The sequence below is a fragment of the Mauremys mutica genome, chromosome 3, assembly GCF_020497125.1.
Source record: "Mauremys mutica isolate MM-2020 ecotype Southern chromosome 3, ASM2049712v1, whole genome shotgun sequence".
Lineage (NCBI taxonomy): Eukaryota > Metazoa > Chordata > Testudines > Geoemydidae > Mauremys > Mauremys mutica.
Genome location: NC_059074.1, coordinates 3,748,987 through 3,771,743, shown reverse-complemented (window position 1 = coordinate 3,771,743; position 22,757 = coordinate 3,748,987). Strand labels below are relative to the sequence as shown.

The window sequence follows — 22,757 nt, the reverse complement described above, 5'->3', positions numbered from 1 at the left end:
ATGTGGCTGTAAGCAGCCTGCCAAGCCCTCGCCCAGGTAGGGGGACGCAGACACTGTGATCAGCTCTGCATGGGGCGGCTCAGCTGAGGAACTACCCTGCTGCTCAAGTGCACAAACCCCTCTGGAGTGTAAACCCCAAATGACCCCGTCGCGTGCTGCACAGGGAACTGTACCGCGTAAGCTCCTGAAATTCACCCCCTCCCTCACTGTGGAGAGAGAATGGAGCAGCTTTTTGCCCCAAGTTATGACTCCCACACGCTGGTTTGTGATAAAGCAGAAACAAGTTGATTAACTACAAAAGAGAGATTTTAAGTGGTTATAAGGGTCAGCAAACAGATCAAAGCAGGTTACCTGGCAAATAAACAAAGACACAATCTAAGCTTAATATACTAAAGAGATTGGATCTGAGTAGCAAATTCTCCCCCTAAATGATGATTCAAGCAGGCTGCAGAGATTCTTAAGGGGCAGCTGCACTTGCTTACAGCTGAAAAGCTGCAGATGTTCCTTTCACAAGCTAAAAATTCCTTCAGCCTGGGTCCAGCACTTCCCCCAGTTCAGTCCTTGTTCCTCGGGTGTTTTCAGGAGTCTTCTTTGGGTGGGGAGTCAGTGAAGAACCCCCATGATCCCACTCCCCTGCCTTCTGTAGCTTTTGCATACCGCGCACGGGAACCCTTTGTCTTCAAGCTTCTCTCCCACGCCAGTCAGTGGAAAAATACTGGTATTCCAAGATGGGGTCTAGTACCAGAGGACCTGGTCACATGACCCTGTGGGGTCCTAGCAGCCATGAGCCAGAGGCTGTTTACAGCGCCTGCTGGGAGATAAGCTTTTCCTAATGGGCCCTTCCCAGCCAGCCATCTGCATAGGGAGCGTTCCCCAAGGGTGAACACATTTGTAACAGATGCAGAGACAATATTCCTAACTTCAGATACAGAACTGATACACGCATACAAATAGGATAAGCGCATTCAGGAAATCAGAACCTTTCCAGTGATATCTCATGACCTATCTTGCATAAAATACATCGTAGTTGTGCCATAATCATATGCTAATAAGATCTCTATGAAGAATATGGGGTGCAGTGTCACACCTCCCCCCTTAGATTCCTGCCAGAGGGTTGGTCACTGGCAAAGCGAAGGCAGTGTGCCTAATATCCTCTTTGGGTTTTGGTTATACAACTCCCAAGTGTTACCAAACATTGTAGTGTTTTCCGCAGGCATTTTTGCAAGGTTCTGTGTTTCCTTTTCCAGGTTGCCTGAAAACATTCTTGTGTGTAGCATTGTTAACATAATGCAAATATCAATATATTGTAGAGTGTAGGTGTCTTGGCATTCAGCCACCAATGTCCTGAGGTGATGTGCCTCAGTTTCCCCTGCCACACAGCAGTCAAAGTTTGTCATGCTTTTTCGGCTGTGCCAGGCCCTGAGCCTGTCTACAGGCACTAGCTGAGAAACAGTATTCTTATAGGACTTCCTTGTTACCACTCCTACCATGTTTAATTTTTTTCCCCAAAAATCATGCATGTTACACATTTTAAAGGATTTACCATCAGCACCAAATTCTTTGTCATGACCAACAGACTGTGTATTATGAAACTTAACAGTACCAGCAAATTCATGACAGGGTGGCGTTTCCAAGTATGTTTATCATACCACGCCTTCCGTTTAGACAGTCTGGTTTGTTTAGTATTTATGGAGTTTTTCAACTTCTTCCTGAACCATAATATGTGTTCAGTCCTGGTCTTTCTTCCCCGTTAGTGTTTTGTTCAGTATCCACCTCAGTAAAGGTTCTCCGAAAATGTATCTCAGAGCACTGTCATGGAGCTGTGTTGGGGGCTGTGATGCCGTGTCGGAGCACTGTCATGGAGCTGAGTTGGGGGCTGTGATGCAGTGTCGGAGCACTGTCATGGAGCTGTGTTGGGGGCTGTGATGCAGTGTCGGAGCACTGTCATGGAGCTGTGTTGGGGGCTGTGATGCAGTGTCGGAGCACTGTCATGGGGCTGTGATGCCGTGTCGGAGCACTGTCATGGAGCTGTGTTGGGGGCTGTGATGCCGTGTCGGAGCACTGTCATGGAGCTGTGTTGGGGGCTGTGATGCCGTGTCGGAGCACTGTCATGGAGCTGTGTTGGGGGCTGTGATGCCGTGTCGGAGCACTGTCATGGAGCTGAGTTGGGGGCTGGGATGCAGCGTTGGAGCACTGTCATGGAGCTGTGTTGGGGGCTGTGATGCAGTGTTATAGGACAGTCATGGAGCTGTGTTAAGGGGCTGGGATGCAGCATTGGAGCACTGTTGTGGAGGTTTGTTGTGGACTGGGATTCAGGGTTACACCACAGTCATGAAGCTATGTTGGGAGCTGCCATGCAGTGTTCCAGCACTGACATGAAGCTGTGTTGGATGCAATGTTACAGCATTGTTGGAGGGCTGGGCTGCAGTGTTACAGCAGTGTCATGCAGCTGTGTTGGGGTTTGTGATGCTGTGTTACAGCACTGTCGTGGAGGTTGGAGAGGACTGGGCTACAGTGTTACAGCACCACTGTGGAGTGTTGGGCGTGCTGTTTATGGAGTGTTGCAGTGTTGTCATGGATTTGTGCAGGTGGCTGGGCTGCAGTGTTGCAACACTTACGGAGCTGTGTTGGCGGCTCTGATGCAGTGTTGCAGTGGTGTCATGGAGCTTTATTGGTGGCTGGTCTGCAGTGTTACAGCACTGTCATGGATCTCTATAAGGGGCTGGGATGCACTGTTGCAGTGCCGTCATGGAGCTGTGTTGGGGGCTGGCATGCAGGACTTGGTGGTGATGGGGGACTTCAACTCTCCAAACATCTGTTGGGAAGATAACACAGCAGGGCACAGATTATCCAACAAGTTCTTGGAATGTATTGGAGACCATTTTTTATTTCAGAAGGTGGATAACAGCTACCAGGGGAGAGGCTATTCTAGATTTGATTTCGACAAATAGGGAGGAACTGGTTAGGAATTGGAAAGTGGAAGGCAGCTTGGGTGGGAGTGATCATGAAATGGTCGCGTTTATGATTCTAAGGAATGGTAGGAGGGAGAACAGCACAATAAGACCATGGATATCAAGAAGGCGACTTCAGCAAACTCAGGGAGTTGGTAGGTAAGATTCCATGGGAAACAAGTCTAAGGGTATGTATACACTGCGAAATTAGGTTGGATTTATAGAAGTCGATTTTTTGGGAAGCGATTTTATACAATCGATTGTGTGTGTCCCCACTAAGCGCATTAAGTCGGTGGTGTGTGTCCACAGTACCAAAGCTAGCGTTGACTTCCGGAGTGTTGCACTGTGGGTAGCTATCCCGCAGTCTCCACCACCCATTGGAATTCTGGGTTGAGCTCCCACTGCCTGATGGGGCAAAAACATTGTCACGGATGGTTTTGGGTACATGTCGTCAGTCACCCCTCCCTCCGTGAGAGCAACGGCAGACAATTGTTTCGCGCCTTTTTTTCCGCGCAGACGCTATACCACGGCAAGCGAGCAGCCTGCTCAGCTCAGCCACCGCTGTTGTGTCCTGGGTGCTGCTGGCAGCAGACGGTGCAGTAGGGCTGCAAACCATCGTCATGCTTCCACTGCCACTCTGCTCTCCTGCAGACGCCATACCACAGCAAGCATGGAGCCCGCTCAGATCACCGCGGCAGTTATGAGCACCATAAACACCTTGCACATTATCCTGCAGTGTATGCAGCACCAGGACCTGCAAAAGCAGACGAGGAGGTGATGGCAACGCGGTGACGAGAGTGATGAGGACCTGGACACAGACTTCTCTCTAAGCACGGGCCCTGGCAATTTGGACATCATGATGGTAATGGGGCAGGTTCTTCTTCGAGTGATTGCTCCTATGCATTCCATGTAGGTGTGCGCGCCGTGCGTGCACGGTTCTTCGGAACATTTTTACCCTAGCAACTCCGGCGGGCCGGCTGGGCGCCCCCTGGAGTGGCGCCGCTATGGCACTGGATATATACCCCAGCCGGCCCGTCCGCTCCTCAGTTCCTTCTTCCCGCCCGTGACGGTTAGCTGGAACTGTGGAGTGCTCTGTTAGTCCTCCACATCCCTAGCAATTTCTCCATTTCTTGTATATAGTTAGTTAGCGCAGGCAGTTCGGCGAGTCCTCACCGAAAGCAGGAAGCCCTCAACGAGATCCACCTATCTCGCAAAATGGAAGCGGTTCGCTATCTGGTGCGACCAGAAAGGCCTGAATCCCTTTCTCGTCCCTATTCCGGTTGTCTTGGACTACCTTTGGTCCCTTAAGGAGCAAGGCCTCGCGGTCTCCTCCTTGAGGGTACACCTGGCGGCGATATCAGCTTTTCGTCCTCCGATTGAGGGTCGCTCCATCTTTTCCACCCATATGGTATCCCGCTTCCTCAAAGGCCTGAACCGTTTGTACCCGCCCGTACGGCGCCCTACTCCGGTCTGGGATTTGAACCTGGTTCTAGCTAGGCTTACGGGACCGCCGTTTGAGCCTCTAGCGACTTGCTCACTGCTTCACCTCTCGTGGAAGACAGCCTTCCTCGTCGCTATAACATCGGCGAGACGGGTGTCCGAGCTTAGTGCCCTGACCGTTGGGCCTCCGTATACGGTCTTCCACGCGGACAAGGTTCAGCTCCGGCCACATCCTGCCTTCCTTCCGAAGGTCGTGTCGGCCTTCCATATTAACCAGGACATCTTCCTCCCGGTTTTCTACCCGAGGCCACACGCCTCGTCTCGGGAGCAGCGGCTTCACTCCCTGGACGTCCGTAGGGCCCTCGCCTTTTATATTGAGCGCACAAAGCCTTTCAGGCGTTCGGCCCAGCTCTTCGTCGCGCTTGCTGAGCGTATGAGGGGTGAACCAGTCTCCTCGCAAAGAATTTCCTCGTGGGTGACGGCTTGTATTCGAGCATGCTATGAGCTCGACCGGGTACCACCTCCTCGACTGACTGCCCACTCTACCAGGGCGCAGGCCTCTTCAGCTGCCTTTCTGGCCCATGTTCCAATCCAGGATATCTGCAGAGCAGCCACCTGGTCATCCGTCCACACATTCGCAACGCACTATGCGTTGGTGCAACAATCAAGAGACGATGCAGCCTTCGGCTCAGCAGTCTTGCATTCTGCCACGTCTCATTCCGACCCCACCGCCTAGGTAAGGCTTGGGAATCACCTACATGGAATGCATAGGAGCAATCACTCAAAGAAGAAAAGACGGTTACTCACCGTAGTAACTGGTGTTCTTCGAGATGTGTTGCTCCTATCCATTCCAGACCCGCCCTCCTTCCCCACTGTCGGAATAGCCGGCAAGAAGGAACTGAGGAGCGGACGGGCCGGCTGGGGTATATATCCAGTGCCATAGCGGCGCCACTCCAGGGGGCGCCCAGCCGGCCCGCCGGAGTTGCTAGGGTAAAAATGTTCCGAAGAACCGTGCACGCGCGGCGCGCACACCTACATGGAATGGATAGGAGCAACACATCTCGAAGAACACCAGTTACTACGGTGAGTAACTGTCTTTTCTAGCCATGGAACGCCAATTCTGGGCCCGGGAGACAAGCACAGACTGGTCGGACCGCATAGTGTTGCAGGTCTGGGATGATTCCCAGTGGCTGTGAAACTTTCACATGCGTAAGGGCACTTTCATGGAACTTTGTGACTTGCTTTCCCCTGCCCTGAAGCACCAGAATACCAAGATGAGAGCAGCCCTCACAGTTCACAAGCGAGTGGCGATAGCCCTGTGGAAGCTTGCAACGCCAGACAGCTACCGGTCAGTCGGGAATCAATTTGGAGTGGGCAAATCTACTGTGGGGGCTGCTGTGATCCAAGTAGCCAAAGCAATCACTGACTTGCTGCTATCAAGGGTAGTGACTCTGGGAAATGTGCAGGGCATAGTGGATGGCTTTGCTGCAATGGGATTCCCTAACTGTGGTGGGGCGATAGACGGAACGCATATCCCTGTCTTGGGACTGGACCACCTTGGCAGCCAGCACATAAACTGAAAGGGATACTTTTCAGTGGTGCTGCAAGCACTGGTGGATCACAAGGGATGTTTCACCAACATCAACGTGGGATGGCCAGGAAAGGTACATGACGCTCACATCTTCAGGAACTCTGGTCTGTCTGAATGGCTGCAGCAAGGGACTTACTTTCCAGACCAGAAGATAACCATTGGGGATGTTGAAATGCCTATAGTTATCCTTGGGGATCCAGCCTACCCCTTAATGCCATGGCTCATGAAGCCATACACAGGCAGCCTGGACAGTAGTCAGGAGCTGTTCAACTACAGGCTGAGCAAGTGCAGAATGGTGGTAGAATGTGCATTTGGACGTTTAAAAGCGCGCTGGTGCAGTTTACTGACTTGGATAGACCTCAGCTAAACCAATATTCCCATCTTTATTACTGCTTGCTGTGTGCTCCACAATATCTGTGAGAGTAAGGGGGAGACGTTTATGGCGGGGTGAGAGGTTGAGGCAATCGCCTGGCCGCTGATTACATGCAGCCCGACTCCAGGGCAATTAGAAGAGCACAGCAGGGCGCGCTGTGCATCAGAGAAGCTTTGAAAACCAGTTTCATGACTGGCCAGGGTACGGTGTGAAAGTTCTGTTTGCTTCTCCTTGATGAAAACCCACCCCCTTTGTTCACTCTACTTCCCTGTAAGCCAACCGCCCTCCCCTCCCCCTTTCGATCACTGCTTGCAGAGGCAATAAAGTCGTTGTTTCAAGTTCCTGCATTCTTTATTAATTAGTCACAGAAATAGGGGGATAACTGCCACGGTAGCCCGGGAAGCACCAGTTAGGGTGGTGAAGGAGGGAGAAGGGAAGGGCAAGGCCACACTGTACTTCACATTGAATGCCAGCCTTCTGTTGCTTGGGCAGTCCTCTGGGGTGGAGTGATTGGGTGGCAGGAACCCCCCGTGTTCTTGGGTGTCTGGGTGAGGAGGCTATGGAACTTGGGGAGGAGGGCGGTTGGTTACACAGGGGCTGCAGCGGCAGTCTGTGCTCCTGCTGCCTTTCCTGCACCTCAGTCGTACTCCGGAGCATATCAGTTTGATCCTCCAGTAGCCTCAGCATTGCATCCTGCCTCCTCTCATCACACTGCCGCCACCGCTCCTCTTGCTCCAGCCATCTATCCTCTCGCGCGTCCCTCCTGTTCTCACGTTCATTTTGTGCTTTCCTGGACTCTGACTTTGTCTGCCTCTTTCAGTGCGGGAGGACTGCATGAGCTCAGAGAACATTTCATCGCAAGTGCATTTTTTTCACCTTCTTATCTGCGCTAGCCTCTGGGACGGAGACGACAGGGGGAGTGCTGAAATAGTTGCAGCTGTGGGAGGAAAAAAAGGGAGAGTTGGGTTGACCATTTAAAACAGGTTGGCCATTTAAAAGGAGGGGCTGCGGTTTTCAGTTTAACGTGCAGCACAAACCCAACTAAACCCTCTCTCATACCCAATTCTCTGGGATGATCGGTTCACTCCTCCCCCTCCCCCCCCCCCGTGGCTAACAGTGGGGATGGTTTCTGTTCAGCCCCAGGCACACAGCCCAGCAGGAACAGGCACCTCTGAATGTCCCCTTAATAAAATTCCCCTATTTCAACCAGGTAACCATGAATGATATCACTCTCCTGAGGATAACACAGAGAGAGAAAGAACAGGGATAGCTCAGTGGTTTGAGCATTGGCCTACTAAACCCAGGGTTGTGAGTTCAATTCTTGAGGAGGCCACTTAGGGATCTGGGGCAAAAATTGGTCCTGCTAGTGAAGGTAGGGGGCTGGACTCAATGACCTTTCAAGGTCCGTTCTAGGAGATTGGAATATCTCCAATTATTACCTAGATGTTGCTTGACTGCATTCCAGTAGCTGTACTGGCTGTGAATACATCCCCAAGTCTTCAGGGCAAATTAAACATGCTTGCTTTTAAACCATGTATTATATTTACAAAGGTACACTCACCAGAGGTGCCTTCTCCACCTTTAAGGTCCGGGAGCCCGGGTTGGGAGGGAATTGTCTCCAGGGTGATAAACAGTTCCTGGCTGTCGAGGAGAACGGTTTCTCCGCTTGCCTGCTGTGTGCTATCTTCAACCTCCTCCTCATCATTATCTTCCTCGTCCCTGTTGCGTGAAACTCCCTTGCAGGAGTCCACGTACAGGGGTGGGGTAGTTGTAGGGGCACCCCCTAGAATTGCATGCAGCTCACGATAGAAGTGGCATGTCTGGGGGTCTGACCCGGAGCGGCCATTTGCCTCTTTGGTTTTTTGGTAGGCTTGCCTGAGCTCCTTAAGTTTCTCGCAGCACTGCTGCGGGTCCCTGTTATAGCCTCTGTCCTTTATGCCCTTGGAGATTTTTTCAAATATTTTGGCATTTTGTCTTTTGGAACAGAGTTCTGATAGCACAGATTCATCTCCCCATACAGCGATCAGATCCAGTACCTCCTGTTCAGTCCATGCTGGAGCTCTTTTGCGATTCTGGGACTCCATGGTCACCTCTGCTGATGAGCTCTGCATGGTCACCTGTGATGATCAGCTCGCTGCGCTGGCCAAACAGGAAATGAAATTCAAAAGTTCACGGGGCATTTCCTGTCTACCTGCCCAGTGCATCTGAGTTGAGAGCGCTGTCCAGAGCGGTCACAATGCAGCACTCTGGGATAGCTCCCGGAGGCCAATACCATCGAATTGCGTCCACACTACCCCCAAATTTGACCCAGCTATGTCTATTTCAGTGCTAATCCCCTCGTTGGAGAGGAGTACAGAAATCTATTATAAGACCCCTTTAAGTTGACAAAAATGGCTTCGTCGTGTGGACTGGTGCAGGGTTAAATCGATCTAATGCTGCTAAATTTGACCTAAATTTGTAGTGTAGACCAGGGCTAAGGGGAAAAACAATAGAAGACAGTTGGCAGTTTTTCAAAGAGACACTATTAAGGGCATAAGAGCAAACTATCCCCTGCGTAGGAAAGATAGGAAGTCTGGCAAGAGACCACCCTGGCTTAACCCAGAGATCTTCAATGATCTACAAATCAAAAAAGAGTCCTACAAAAAGTGGAAACCAGGTCAAATTACAAAAGATGAATATAAACAATTAACACAAGGACGTAGGGACAAAATTAGAAAGGCCAAGGCACAAAACGAGATCAAACTAGCCAGAGCCATAAAGGGTAACAAGAAAACATTCTACAAATACATTAGAAGCAAGAGGAAGACCAAGGACAGGGTAGGCCGGTTACTCTATGGGGGGGAGGGGTGGGAATCAAAACAGAAAATGTGGAAATGGCAGAGGTGCTTAATGACGTTTTTGTTTCGGTTTTTCACCAAGAAGGTTGGTGGCAATTTGGACGTCTAACGTAATGAATGCCAGTGAAAATGAGGTAGGATCAGAAGAGGCTAAAATAGGGAAAGAACAAGTCAAAAATTACAAATTAGATGTCTTTGGGGCATCAGGGCCTGATGAAATGCATCCTAGAATACTCAAGAAGCTGACTGAGGAGATATCTGAGCCATTAGCGATTATCTTTGAGAAGTCCTGGAAGATGGGAGATATTCCAGAAGACTAGAAAAGGGCAAATCTAGTGCCCATCTCTAAAAAGGGAAATGAGGACAACCCGGGGCATTACAGACCAGTCAGCTTAACTTCTGTACCCGGAAAGATAATGGAGCAAATAATGAACATAAGGGCCGTACCGGGTCAGACCAAAGGTCCATCTAGCTCAGTATCTGTCTACCGACAGTGGCCAATGCCAGGTGCCCCAGAGGGAGTGAACCTAACAGGCAATGATCAAGTGATCTCTCTCCTGCCATCCATCTCCATCCTCTGACAAACAGGCTAGGGACACCATTCTTACCCATCCTGGCTAATAGCCATTTATGGACTTATTAAAAGCAAACAGTTGCAAACATCTAGAAGAGGGGAGAGGGATAGCTCAGTGGTTTGAGCATTGACCCGCTAAACCGAGCGTTGAGTTCAGCCCTTGAGGGGGCCGATTAGGGGATTTAGTTGGGGTTGGTCCTGCTTTGAGCAGCGGGTTGGACTAGATGATCTCCTGCAGTCCCTTCCAACCCTGCTATTCTATTCTGTGATAAGTAACAGTCAGTATGGATTTGTCAAAAACACATCATATCAAACCAACCTGATAGCTTTCTTTGACAGGATAACAAGCCTTGTGGATGGGGGGAGGTAGTAGACATGGTCTGTCTTGACTTTAGTAAAGCTTTTGATGTTGTCTCACATGACCTTCTCATAAACAAACTAGGGAAATGCAACCTAGATGGAGCTACTATAAGATGGATGGAAAACTGGTCCCAGAGAGTAGTTATCAGTGGTTCACAGTCAGACTGGAAGGACATAACGAGTGGGGTCCCACAGGGATCAGTTCTGGATCCAGTTCTGTTCAATATCTTCATCAATGATTTAGATCAGGGGTAGGCAACCTATGGCACAGGTGCCGAAGGCGGCACACAAGCTGATTTTCAATGGCACTCCCATTGCCTGGGTCCTGGCTACCGGTCTGGAGGGCTCTGCATTTGAATTTAATTTAAAATGAAGCTTCTTAAACATTTTGAAACCTTATTAACTTTACATACAATAGTTTAGTTATATAAGAGACCTTCTAAAAACATTAAAATGTATGACTGGCACACGAAATCTTAAATCAGAGTGAATAAATGAAGACTCGGCCCAGCACTTCTGAAAGGTTGCTGACCCCTGATTTAGATAATGGCATAGAGACACTTACAAAGTTTGTGGACAATACCAAGCTGGGGGGAAGAGGGGAGTTGCGAGCGATTGGAGGATAGGATTATCATTCAAAATGATCTGGACAAACTGGAGAAATGGTCTGATGTAAGTGGGATGAAATTCAACAAGGACAAATGCAAAGTGCTCCACTCAGGAAGGAACAATCAGTTGCACACATACAAACTGGGAAATGGCTGCCTAGGAAGGATACTGTGGAAAGGGATCTGGGGTCATAGTGGATCACAAGCTAAATATGGGTCAACAGTGTAACGCTGTTGCAGAAAAAGTGAACATCACTCTGGGCTGTATTAGCAGGAGTGCTGTAAGCAAGACACGAGCCGTGATTCTTCCGCTCTACTCCATGCTGATTAGGCCTCAACTGGAGTATTGTGTCCAGTTCTGGGTGCCACATTTCAGGAAAGATGTGAACAAATTAGAGAGACTCCAGAGAAGAGCAACAAAAATGATGAAAGGTCCAGAAAACATGAGCTGTGAGGGAAGATTGAAAAAATTGGGCTTGTTTAGTCTGGAGAAAAGAAGACTGAGGACGTGATAACAATTTTCAAGTACATAAAAGTTTGTTACAAGGAGGAGGGAGAAAATTTGTTGTTCTTAGCCTCTGAGGACAGGACAAGAAGCAATGGGCTTAAATTGCAGCAAGGGAGGTCTAGGTTGGACATTAGGAAAAACTTCCTACCTGTCAGGGTGGTTAAGCACTGGAATAAATTGCCTAGGGAGGTTGTGGAATCTCCATCCTTGGGGATTTTTAAGAGCAGGTTGGACAAACACCTCTCAGGGATGGTCTAGATAATACTTAGTCCTGCCAGGAGTGCAGGGGAGGGGGCTAGATGACCTCTGGAGGTCCCTTCCAGTGCTATGATTCTGTGCAGTATTACAGCAATATTGTGGAGCTGCGTTGCGGGGCTGAGATACAGTGTGTCATGGAGCTGTATTGCCAGCTGTGATGCAGAGTGACAGGATTGTCATGGAGCTGTGTTGGGGTGGGATACAGTGTGACAGCACTGTTATGGGGCGGTGTTTGGGGGCTGGGACGCAGTGTTACAGGACAGTCATGGAGCTGTGTTGGCGGGGTGGGATACGGTGTGACAGCACTGTTATGGGGCGGTGTTTGGGGGCTGGGACGCAGTGTTACAGGACAGTCATGGAGCTGTGTTGGCGGGGTGGGATACGGTGTGACAGCACTGTTATGGGGCGGTGTTTGGGGGCTGGGATGCAGTGTTACAGGACAGTCATGGAGCTGTGTTGGGAGGCTGGGACGCAGTGTTACAGGACAGTCATGGAGCTGTGTTGGCGGGGTGGGATACGGTGTGACAGCACTGTTATGGGGCGGTGTTTGGGGCCTGGGACGCAGTGTTACAGGACAGTCATGGAGCTGTGTTGGGTGGCTGGGACGCAGTGTTATAGCACTGTTGTGGAACTATGTTGGCGGGGTGATGCAGTGTTGCAGCACTGTCATGCTGTGTTAGGGATTATGATGCAGTGTTACAGCATATCACGGAGTTGTGTTGCAGCACACTTGTGCTGTGGGCATGTGGTGTTACTTCACTGCTTTTTTTCCTTGTTTGCAGTCCAACCCAGTGATGATCGATGCCAAAGAGGTGTCTGCAGCGCACAGGGCCCGGTACTTCTGGGGTAACCTTCCCGGTATGAACAGGTTGGTGAGAGCATGGTGAGAGAACCCCGAGTTTTGGGCCGTTTGCTTCTTGCATGATAGCGGAGCAGGGGCCGGGGGATTGCCAGCATAACTCATGTTAATCGTGCCTCTTTGAACCACAATGCTACTGAAGGCATGAAGGGGCCAGGTCACCCTTGCATGCTCCAAGCAGGGCATCCGCAGGCCGTGAGGGGTGCACGTAATCGGGTTGTAGATTTCACCCCCAGCTGTTTGCCCTCTGCTCTGCAGAGCAGCCTCTGGGGGCACATGGGAGCTCGGAGCTCCTGATTTCTACCCTGAGCACATTTCCACAAGGAGACAGAGTCCCAGGCTCCTCTCCCCACCAGAAATCCTGGCGTGGCTCCCACCAGCCCAGCTCAGCCCTTTCCGTTCAAGAAACATTTGTCATGTGTTCCCATGGCCCTCGGCACCTGACTCATTGCATGGGCAGACTGAGAGCCCAGGCCGGGGAGCCAGGACTCCTGGGTTCTCTTCCAGGCTCTGACATCAGCTTCCTCCTTGAGCCTTGTCGAGTCCTTTCCCCTTGCGTGCCTCAGTTTCCTCCTGTGTAAGATGAGAGTGAGACTTCAGGCAGCGCAGAGGGGGGCAGACGCGTTGTGAGTGTTTGTCAGGTGTGGGGTGGTGGCGTTTGTGGTCCATTCTAGCATGGCCAGAGTCAGCCGGGGAGAGGCAGGGAGCCTGTCCCTGCAGCAGCAGTGTGATCAGAGGGGCGCGAGTGACTCCACCCAGCGGGAGGTTGTAACTGGCTCTCCTGGCTCTGGCGGAGGAAGTGGCAATTCTCCAGATTGGGCCAGGAGCTGCTTTCTCCACCCCACCCCGTTGCTAATGGATCGGTCCAGGACCTGCTCTGCTTCCTCAGTTCATTGCCAATCCCGAGCTGCTCTGCCTCCTCCCCCCATCCATGGCTAATAGATCTGTCCATGAGCTGCTCCGCCTCCTCCCTCCCATTGCTTATGGATTAGTCCACAAGCTGCTTTCTCCTCCCCACCTCCATTGCTAATGGATCAGTGCACTAGATGCTCCCACCCCCACCCCGCTAACGGATTGACCCAGGAGCTGCTCCATTCTTAATAGATCAATTCATGAGCTACTTCACCTGCTTTCTCCCTCCCATTGCTGATGGATCAGCCCAGGAGCTGCTTTCGCTTCCCCATGAGCAGGGGCGGCTCTAGGAATTTGGCCGCCCCAAGCACGGCGGCCGGGGGACCTCTTGCAGACGTGCCTGCGGAGGGTGCGCTGGTCCCGCGGCTCCGGTGGGGCATCCGCAGGCACGTCTGCAGGAGGTCCGCCAGAGCCGCCTGCCGCCCTGCCGGCAAAATGCCGCCCCAAGCGCGCGCTTGGCGCGCTGGGGTCTGGAGCCGGCCCTGCCCATGAGCCTCTCTGCTTCTTCTCCCTATTGCTTAGGCATTGGTCCACGAAGTGCTGTACCTCCTCCCCCCATCGCTAATGAATTGATCCATGACTTACTCTACCTCCGTCCCTCATTGCTAATGGATCGGTCCACAAGCTGCTCCCCCTCCCTCAGGGGTAATCGATCAGCCCAAGAGCTGCTCCCCCTCCTCCCATGGCTGCTCCCCCTCCCCCCCCAGGTTACGGATCAGCCCACGAGCTGCTTCCCCTCCTGTCATGGGTAATGGATCCGCCCATGAGCTGCTCCCCCTCTCCTCAAGGGTAATGGATTGGCCCACGAGCTGCTCCCCTCTCCCCATGGGTAATGGATCCGCCCATGAGCTGCTCCCCCTCTCCCTGAGGATAATGGATCTGCCCATAAGCTGCTGCCCCTCCCGTCATGGGTAATGGATCCACACACGAGCTGCCCCCCCCACGGGTAATGGATCTGCCCACGAGCTGCTCCCCTCTCCCCACGGGTAATGGATCCGCCCACGAGCTGCCCCCCCTCTCCCCATTGGTAATGGATCCACCCACAAGGCTGCCCAGGGGCAATTATGGGGTGAGTGGGTGGTCAGTGGGACTGTGTGACTGGAAGCCCTGCACAGCCCTGGGCTGTTGGCACTGCCAGCGGGGCCCTCGCCTGCCCTGCTGCGCGGCCAGCCCCCGTGGGGGATACAGGCGCCGTGTGCGCGGCCAGCCCCCGGGGGGGATACAGGCGCCGTGTGCGCGGCCAGCCCCCGGAGGGGATACAGGCGCCGTGTGCGCGGCCAGCCCCCGGGGGGGATACAGGCGCCGTGTGCGTGGCCAGTCCCCGGGGGGGATACAGGCGCCGTGTGCGCGGCCAGCCCCCGGGGGGGATACAGGCGCCGTGTGCGTGGCCAGTCCCCGGGGGGGATACAGGCGCCGTGTGCGCGGCCAGCCCCCGGAGGGGATACAGGCGCCGTGTGCGCGGCCAGCCCCCGGGGGGGATACAGGCGCCGTGTGCGTGGCCAGTCCCCGGAGGGGATACAGGCGCCGTGTGCGCGGCCAGCCCCCGGAGGGGATACAGGCGCCGTGTGCGCGGCCAGCCCCCGGGGGGGATACAGGCGCCGTGTGCGCGGCCAGCCCCCGGGGGGGGTACAGGCGCCGTGTGCGCGGCCAGCCCCCGGAGGGGATACAGGCGCCGTGTGCGCGGCCAGCCCCCGGAGGGGATACAGGCGCCGTGTGCGCGGCCAGCCCCCGGAGGGGATACAGGCGCCGTGTGCGCGGCCAGCCCCCGGGGGGGATACAGGCGCCGTGTGCGCGGCCAGTCCCCGGGGGGGATACAGGCGCCGTGTGCGTGGCCAGCCCCCGGGGGGTGGGGGATACAGGCGCCGCGTGCGCGGCCATCCCCCGGGGGGGATACAGGCGCCGTGTGCGCGGCCAGTCCCCAGGGGGGATACAGGCGCCGTGTGCGCGGCCATCCCCCGGGGGGGGTACAGGCGCCGTGTGCGCGGCCAGTCCCCAGGGGGGATACAGGCGCCGTGTGCGCGGCCAGCCCCCGGGGGGGGTACAGGCGCCGTGTGCGCGGCCAACCCCCGGAGGGGGTACAGGCGCCGTGTGTGCGGCCAGCCCCCGGAGGGGGTACAGGCGCCGCGTGCGCGGCCAGCCCCCGGGAGGGATACAGGCGCCGCGTGCGCGGCCAGCCCCCGGGGGGGGGATACAGGCGCCGCGTGCGCGGCCAGCCCCCGGGGGGGGGGATACAAGCGCCGTGTGCGCGGCCAGCCCCCGGGGAGGGGGATACAGGCGCCGCGTGCGCGGCCAGCCCCCGGGGGGGATACAGGCGCCGCGTGCGCGGCCAGCCCCCGGGGGGGATACAGGCGCCGCGTGCGTGGCCAGCCCCCGGGGGGGGGGGATACAGGCGCCGTGTGCGCGGCCAGTCCCCGGGGGGGGTACAGGCGCCGTGTGCGTGGCCAGCCCCCGGGGGGGGGGATACAGGCGCCGTGTGCGCGGCCAGCCCCCGGGGGGGGGATACAGGCGCCGTGTGCGTGGCCAGCCCCCGGGGGGGGGATACAGGCGCCATGTGCGCGGCCAGCCCCCGGGGGGCATACAGGCGCCGTGTGCGCGGCCAGCCCCCGGGGGGGGGATACAGGCGCCGTGTGCGCGGCCAGTCCCCGGGGGGGATACAGGCGCCGTGTGCGCGGCCAGCCCCCGGGGGGGGGATACAGGCGCCGTGTGCGCGGCCAGCCCCCGGGGGGGATACAGGCGCCGTGTGCGCGGCCAGTCCCCGGGGGGGATACAGGCGCCGTGTGCGCGGCCAGCCCCCGGAGGGGGTACAGGCGCCGTGTGCGCGGCCAGCCCCCGGAGGGGGTACAGGCGCCGTGTGCGCGGCCAGCCCCCGGGGGGGATACAGGCGCCGTGTGCGCGGCCAGCCCCCGGGGGGGGATACAGGCGCCGTGTGCGCGGCCAGCCCCCGGGGGGGGGGATACAGGCGCCGCGTGCGCGGCCAGCCCCCGGGGGGGGATACAGGCGCCATGTGCGCGGCCAGCCCCCGGGGGGGGGATACAGGCGCCGTGTGCGCGGCCAGCCCCCGGGGGGGGAGATACAGGCGCCGTGTGCGCGGCCAGCCCCCGGGGGGGATACAGGCGCCGTGTGCGCGGCCAGCCCCCGGGGGGGATACAGGCGCCGTGTGCGCGGCCAGCCCCCGGGGGGGATACAGGCGCCCTGTGCGCGGCCAGCCCCCGGGAGGGATACAGGCGCCGTGTGCGCGGCCAGCCCCCAGAGGGGGTACAGGCGCCGTGTGCGCGGCCAGCTCCCGGAGGGGGTACAGGCGCCGTGTGCGCGGCCAGCCCCCGGAGGGGATACAGGCGCCGTGTGCGCGGCCAGCCCCCGAAGGGGATACAGGCGCCGTGTGCGCGGCCAGCCCCCGGAGAGGCGTTTAGGCGCCCTGGGTAAGGGGCACGGGTGGACCCAGCCCCCCGGCGGGCACACCTGGCAAGTGGCAGCAGGACTGAATGCAGGGCTAATGCCCATTCTCAAGCTCCCCACCTTTTTGTCTCCTAGGCCGTTGGCATCTACAGTGAACGATAAGCTGGAACTTCAGGAGTGCCTGGAGCACGGCAGGATAGCAAAGGTCAGCGCCTGAGCCCCCGTGGGGCAGCCAGGGCCAGGAGGCGCTGGAGCATAGCCCTGGGAGCTGGGCCGTGTCCCGACCCAGGACGGCATCAGCCCCTGCACTGAATAGGGAGGGGCACGCACTGCACTGTGTCGCTTTGGGATTTAGGCTGAGGTGGGGCCATGGCCAATGGGGCAGGCCATGGCAGATCCCAGCCAGCCAGTGAAACAGGCAGAGGGGGCCAGACGTGGGGCACGGTTTGGGAGCAGTTGGGAATCCCCGCACGAGGAGACTGGGTCTGTGACATTTGTGCAGCTCTTGGCAGCGAGGGGAAGGCGCCTGTTTTGGCCCTGTTGGACGTCCGAGAAGGATGCTCAGCTCGCTCCCCAGGGAGCTTGGAGGGGCTGTGCCATTGCTGAGGAAGGGCCGACCCCCTGGGTGCCCCAGCATGTGGACTCACTTGAGACAGGGTCCCTGTTCTGCGCTGTCATGGCCGCGCAGCCACCGCAGCGGGGCGCCGGAGCTAGCAAGGGGCTTGGGGGGATGCTGGCGATTCCAGCCTGGCTGCAGGCAGGTCCTAGTGACCAGGAGAGGGGAGCGACAGACTAGCCTAGCTGCTGCCAAGGGGCCAGGCCGGATGTGGGAACTCCACCCTCGCCCCAGAGCAAGTCCGGAGCCGGCAGAGGATGGGGATAAATGAGAATAATCCATGAAGGTCTGGGCCAGCGAGAGACCTGAGACTGCTCTGAGCAGACGGGCTCCCTCGGCTGGGTCCCCATCTAGGCCATGTTAGCCGGGCAGGGGAGTGGTTTGCTCAGAGCGTTTTGCTTTGTCCCTTCCAGTTCAGCAAAGTACGAACTATCACCACTCGCTCCAACTCCATCAAGCAGGGCAAGGACCAGCATTTCCCCGTCTTCATGAACGAGAAGGAGGACATCCTATGGTGCACGGAGATGGAGAGGTACTGCTGGCCTGAGGGGGTGGGACAGCTCCCTGGGTTTGCACCGTCTCTGGGCTGGGCTCCCAGGGCGGGCACCGGTAGCCTGGGAAGGGAGGCCTGGGGATGCGTACTGCTCGTCTGCTGGTTGTGCCGGAGGATTGGATGGCTCTGAATGCATCAGGGGAGCTCTGTCGTTAAGGGCCGAGGGGGAGCTGAATCTCAGAGCGGGAGCTCGTTTGTTGGCTTGAAGCAAACCAAGTTCTCTTAGCCCGACTGCCTCCACCTCGCTCGCCCCTCCATGAGTCAAGCTTCATGTCCTTCGCCTGCCACTTCTCCAGCGGGCAGCGCAGCCCTGGACACACCCGAGCCCCCTCTGCAGTTCTGCTTTGCCCTTCGCGAGCCCGTCTGTCTGTCCAGGTTTTCTCACCAAGCCCGTCACCCGGTGTCTGAGCACCTTTACAGTGTACCGACGTGGACCCGAGAAGGTTACCGTCAAGCCCGGATCCTGCCAGCTGCTAAGTGGCTCCAAAAGGAGGATTCCTGTGGCAGGAAATCAGCTAACCTGTGCTCTTCCTGTCCCCTCCTTTCCATGCAGGGTCTTTGGCTTCCCGGTTCATTACACAGATGTCTCCAACATGAGCCGCCTGGCCCGGCAGAGACTGCTAGGCAGATCTTGGAGCGTGCCGGTGATCCGCCATCTCTTTGCTCCCCTGAAGGAATACTTTGCCTGCGTTTAAGACACACAGGAACTAGTGAAATAAAACCACCCATGAGAAGAGAAGTGAAAATGTGGAACAAGAGAAAAATCAGCACCCAGAAGAGAGAAAGGATTAAACCCGATGGGAATCCACCGCGTCTCCCCAAGCGAAAGGGTTCGGTGTCCTCTCCTGAATTTTCAATGTTCAGCTTTTAGCCTATTTAAAAAAAAACAAAAACCGTTTTTTTTTTGGTAACCTTTTAATTTTCCGCTCTTTTCTGGATGGGTTTTTCTGTTAGTTTGGTTTCTGCTTCTCGAAGCTGCGAGCGAGGCGAGAGGCTTTCCCGAGCTTGTGAGCAAGCACTGTCGTAGCAGGAGGGCAAAGCCAGCAGGAAACGCTAGCAGAAACCCAAGCCTAGAGAGGGGAACGCGAAAGCAAGGTTCTGTCGGCCTGTCGCTCTGAGCTCGAGTTTTGTCTCTGGTCTGGTGAGCGTAGGAGCACAAAGCAGGGAGTGCTCAGCCTGTGCCGTAACTTCCAGCACTGAGCCTTACTTACTTCTACCAGCACCATCACTGGTGATGCAAAGCAAAACCTACTAGCAGGGAAGCCAAGAACATGCACCACACCACACACTTTTCTACAGTATTTCGGGTGCCTACCACACAGGAAACCTTGAAGAAAGCAGTTCCTAGATGCCGCTGTTACCTCTTGTTTACAGTTTATATATATATGATAGATATGAGAGATAGATAGATATATATATAAAAGGTACTGTTACTACTGTACAACCTGACTTCATAATGGTGCTTTTAAACAGCGGGGTGAGTCAAAACATCAGCTTCCACGTTGCCTTACGTGCCAGGGCTTTCCAGAGAGCTGCGCAGGAGGGGAGCCAGTGCAGACTCAGTGCCGGGGGCAGGGGAGGTACTGGTCCCCCGCCCCCCGGGCAGTGCGGGGGAGGGACTGGAGGCAGTCTCCGTCCCACGTCATGCAATAACCTTTTTATTTTCTAAAAGGAAGGCCCCCCTCCCACGCACTGGGAAGAAGCGGGTCTGGGGCTGCCCCCGCGCGCCCGCCCGCCCGCCCGTTGGGGCCGGGGGGAGAGAAAGCCCTCGCCAGAGAATAACAACACACAAACGTATTGGTGCTTTTCTGTGTACGTCGCCTTTGGGTGCTCTTTTCTGAGGGGCTCCCCTCCCCCAGCCCCTAGGCTGGGGTGCAGCACCGGGCAAAGCGATGCTTTGGGTCACCTCCGAATTCACAGGCTGCAGTTTTATACTGAGAAGCTGATGCCATCTTTGATTCTTCTTGTCTCTTTGTTGTAGAATGAAGAACTTGACTGTAGGTTCATGCCGAGGTGGGGAGGAGGGCCGGGCAGACGCCCCCCATTGCTCATCCAGGCCCGGGGGCCCAGGGCAGAGCTCCGGCTGCCCTGTGGGGTGCTCCCGGCCCGGCAGGGAGGCTGGTTCTCTCTTTCTGTGGACGCTGTGAATTCTGTTTCTTTTAGTACTTGATTGAACTGCAGCTGTGCTGTCCCTTCCCACCAGCACACTGCCCCTCGTGGCCTGGGCGGAGGGCGCATGCTCTGCGGGGCAGGAGGCGGAGGGCCGGCCTGGGGTGAGGGCTAGACGAGGAATCACACTGGCAGGCCCCCCTGAGGGAGACTCCCCCCAGCAGAGCCAGAAGAGCAGCATCTCCAGAGGGGGGATTCCAGGGGCTGGCGGCCCAGCACGAGCCCGACAGCCTGGGCAGGCAGAGCAGAGGCAGTTTCCTCCGAGCACCTGCCTATGCAGCACGCTGGGGGAAAGCCAGCAGGCGCCGCCGGGGTCACTTCGGGCGCAGGCATCTGCTGCAGAGCGGTGCCACTGGGCAGGGTGAGATCCCAGAGAGAACCCTAGGGCAGCCCCGAGGGGCGGTACATTCAGGTGGGCACATGGCCAAAGCTAACCGGTCCAGGCCACGTGCCCAACCACAGCCACTTGGCACCAGTGGAGGATCTGGCCCTCCAGGGGCATTTGCCAGTGTGCCCTGGAACAGCAGCCCGGGAGGAGCTTGGTGTCTGTCTTGGCCTCCCTGCTGAGTCTGCCACGGGGAGAGCAGCTTGGAGGGGGCTTTCCCAACACCCATGGGTGTCGTCCCACGGGCAGACGCCCTGGCCCGAGTCTTGTCACAAGGGCACTGATCAGCCACCATCTCGATAACGTCCCTGGGCTGCCATTGGCCAGCTCCTCTCAGCCGTGCCCAGGGCTGTCTGCCACTGTCCACCCCACCATGCCCATTGGCCACCCCCTCGGTAACACCCACCCTGCCCATTGCCCCGCCCCCTCAGTAACGCCCAGCCCATTGCCCCGCCACCTCGGTAACACCCAGCCCATTGCCCTGCCCATTGCCCCGCCCCCTCAGTAACACCCACCCCATCCAGCCCATTGCCCTGCCCCCTCGGTAACACCCACCCTGCCTATTGCCCCGTCCCCTCGGTAACACTCAGCCCATTGCCCCGCCCCCTCAGTAACACCCACCCCACCCTGCCCATTGCCCCACCCCCTCGGTAACACCCACCCCATCCAGCCCATTGCCCCGCCCCCTCAGTAACACCCACCCCACCCTGCCCATTGTCCCGCCCCCTCGGTAACACCCAGCCCATTGCCCCGCCCCCTCAGTAACACCCACACCACCCTGCCCATTGCCCCACCCCCTCGGTAACACCCACCCCACCCTGCCCATTGCTCCGCCCCCTCAGTAACGCCCAGCCCATTGCCCCGTCCCCTCGGTAACACCCAGCCCATTGCCCCGCCCCCTCGGTAACGCCCACCCCACCCTGCCCATTGCCCTGCCCCCTCGGTAACACCCACCCTGCCCATTGCCCCGCCCCCTCAGTAACATCCACCCCACCCTGCCCATTGCCCCACCCCCTCAGTAACGCCCACCCTGCCCATTGCTCCGCCCCCTCAGTAACGCCCAGCCCATTGCCCCGTCCCCTCAGTAACACCCACCCCATCCAGCCCATTGCCCTGCCCCCTCGGTAACACCCAGCCCATTGCCCCGTCCCCTCGGTAACACCCACCCCACCCTGCCCATTGTCCCGCCCCCTCGGCAACGCCCGTCCTGCCCATTGGCCAGCCCCCTCGGCAACGCCCACCCTGCCCATTGGCCAGCCCCCTTGGTAACGCCCACCCTGCCCATTGTCCCGCCCCCTCAGTAACGCCCACCCCACCCTGCACATTGCCCCGCCCCCTCAGTAACTCCCACCCACCCTGCCCATTGGCCAGCCCCCTTGGTAACGCCCACCCCACCCTGCCATTGTCCCGCCCCCTCAGTAATGCCCACCTCAACCTGCCCATTGCCCCGCCCCCTCAGTAACGCCCACCCCACCCTGCCATTGTCCCGCCCCCTCAGTAATGCCCACCTCGACCTGCCCATTGCCCCGCCCCCTCGGTGACGCCCACCCCACCCTGCCCATTGCCCCGCCCCCTTGGTAACGCCCACCCCACCCTGCCCGTTTGGAAACACCCGGGGCTTGTCTCCATGACTAATTACTGCCCAGCATGTGACTACAGCGCCCCAGCTGGCCAGGCAGTGGCAGCACCGTCCTGTGTGGGCACTGCCCCAGCACGGGATTTCCCTGTTGGGATCCAGGAGCTGGGCGGGCAGAGCCCACCCACTGCTAAAGGACCCTGCCCCCTGCCTAAGGGGAGGATCCACTGGGCCTGGAAACCGAATGATTCAGGGGGAGAACTACTGAGCTAACAGGGACAGGAGCTGCCGGGCAGGGACTTGCCATGGAGACAAGCCTGAGGCTCATTTTGAAAATATTTGTAAAGGAATTTTAGAAACAGGCTAAGGAGATGCCCTCCCTCCGGCCCGTGCCAGAGCATGAGGCCCCGCTGCGCCCTGTCCCGGCTCGCCGCCCCCTGTGGAGCTGTGTGACGGGACCGTGCAGTGGGCAGCACACGGCCCCTCAGGGCCTGACCCACCAGTGACACAAGCCAGCTCCAGCTCCCTGTCTGGTGGGTGATTCCACGGCACGTGGCACTGCCCTTGCCGCTCCTGGGGAGGCAGCGGTGAGACTCCCAGAGCCAGGCCAGCGCCGAGCACTGCAGAATCCTCCCTCCGTGTGCCGAGAGGGGCTGGGCAGTGACTGCACATGCACCCCCAGACACACATGGACAGGGACACTGGCCACCCCCGACAGGCAGTCAAAACCGCACCCACGTACCCATGCGGATGATGGAACCTTGCCTTCCCACCCTGTAACACCCCCCCAG

The 22,757-nt window shown here is 57.2% G+C and overlaps 1 protein-coding gene across 2 annotated transcripts in view; it reads left to right on the top strand.

Annotated features, from left to right (window-relative positions):
• Nucleotides 1–21,096, top strand: part of DNMT3A (DNA methyltransferase 3 alpha) — a 247,436-nt gene extending 226,340 nt beyond the window's left edge. The window contains exons 21-24 of one of the 2 annotated variants that reach the window (XM_045009567.1): nucleotides 12,283–12,383; nucleotides 16,803–16,872; nucleotides 17,697–17,815; nucleotides 18,390–21,096. In XM_045009567.1, the coding sequence (XP_044865502.1) occupies nucleotides 12,283–12,383; nucleotides 16,803–16,872; nucleotides 17,697–17,815; nucleotides 18,390–18,531 (432 nt within the window). In that variant the 3' untranslated portion in view covers nucleotides 18,532–21,096. The remainder of the gene's footprint in view (nucleotides 1–12,282; nucleotides 12,384–16,802; nucleotides 16,873–17,696; nucleotides 17,816–18,389) is intronic. The other variant, XM_045009568.1, reaches the window with a different exon arrangement.
• Nucleotides 21,097–22,757: the final 1,661 nt, after the last annotated feature.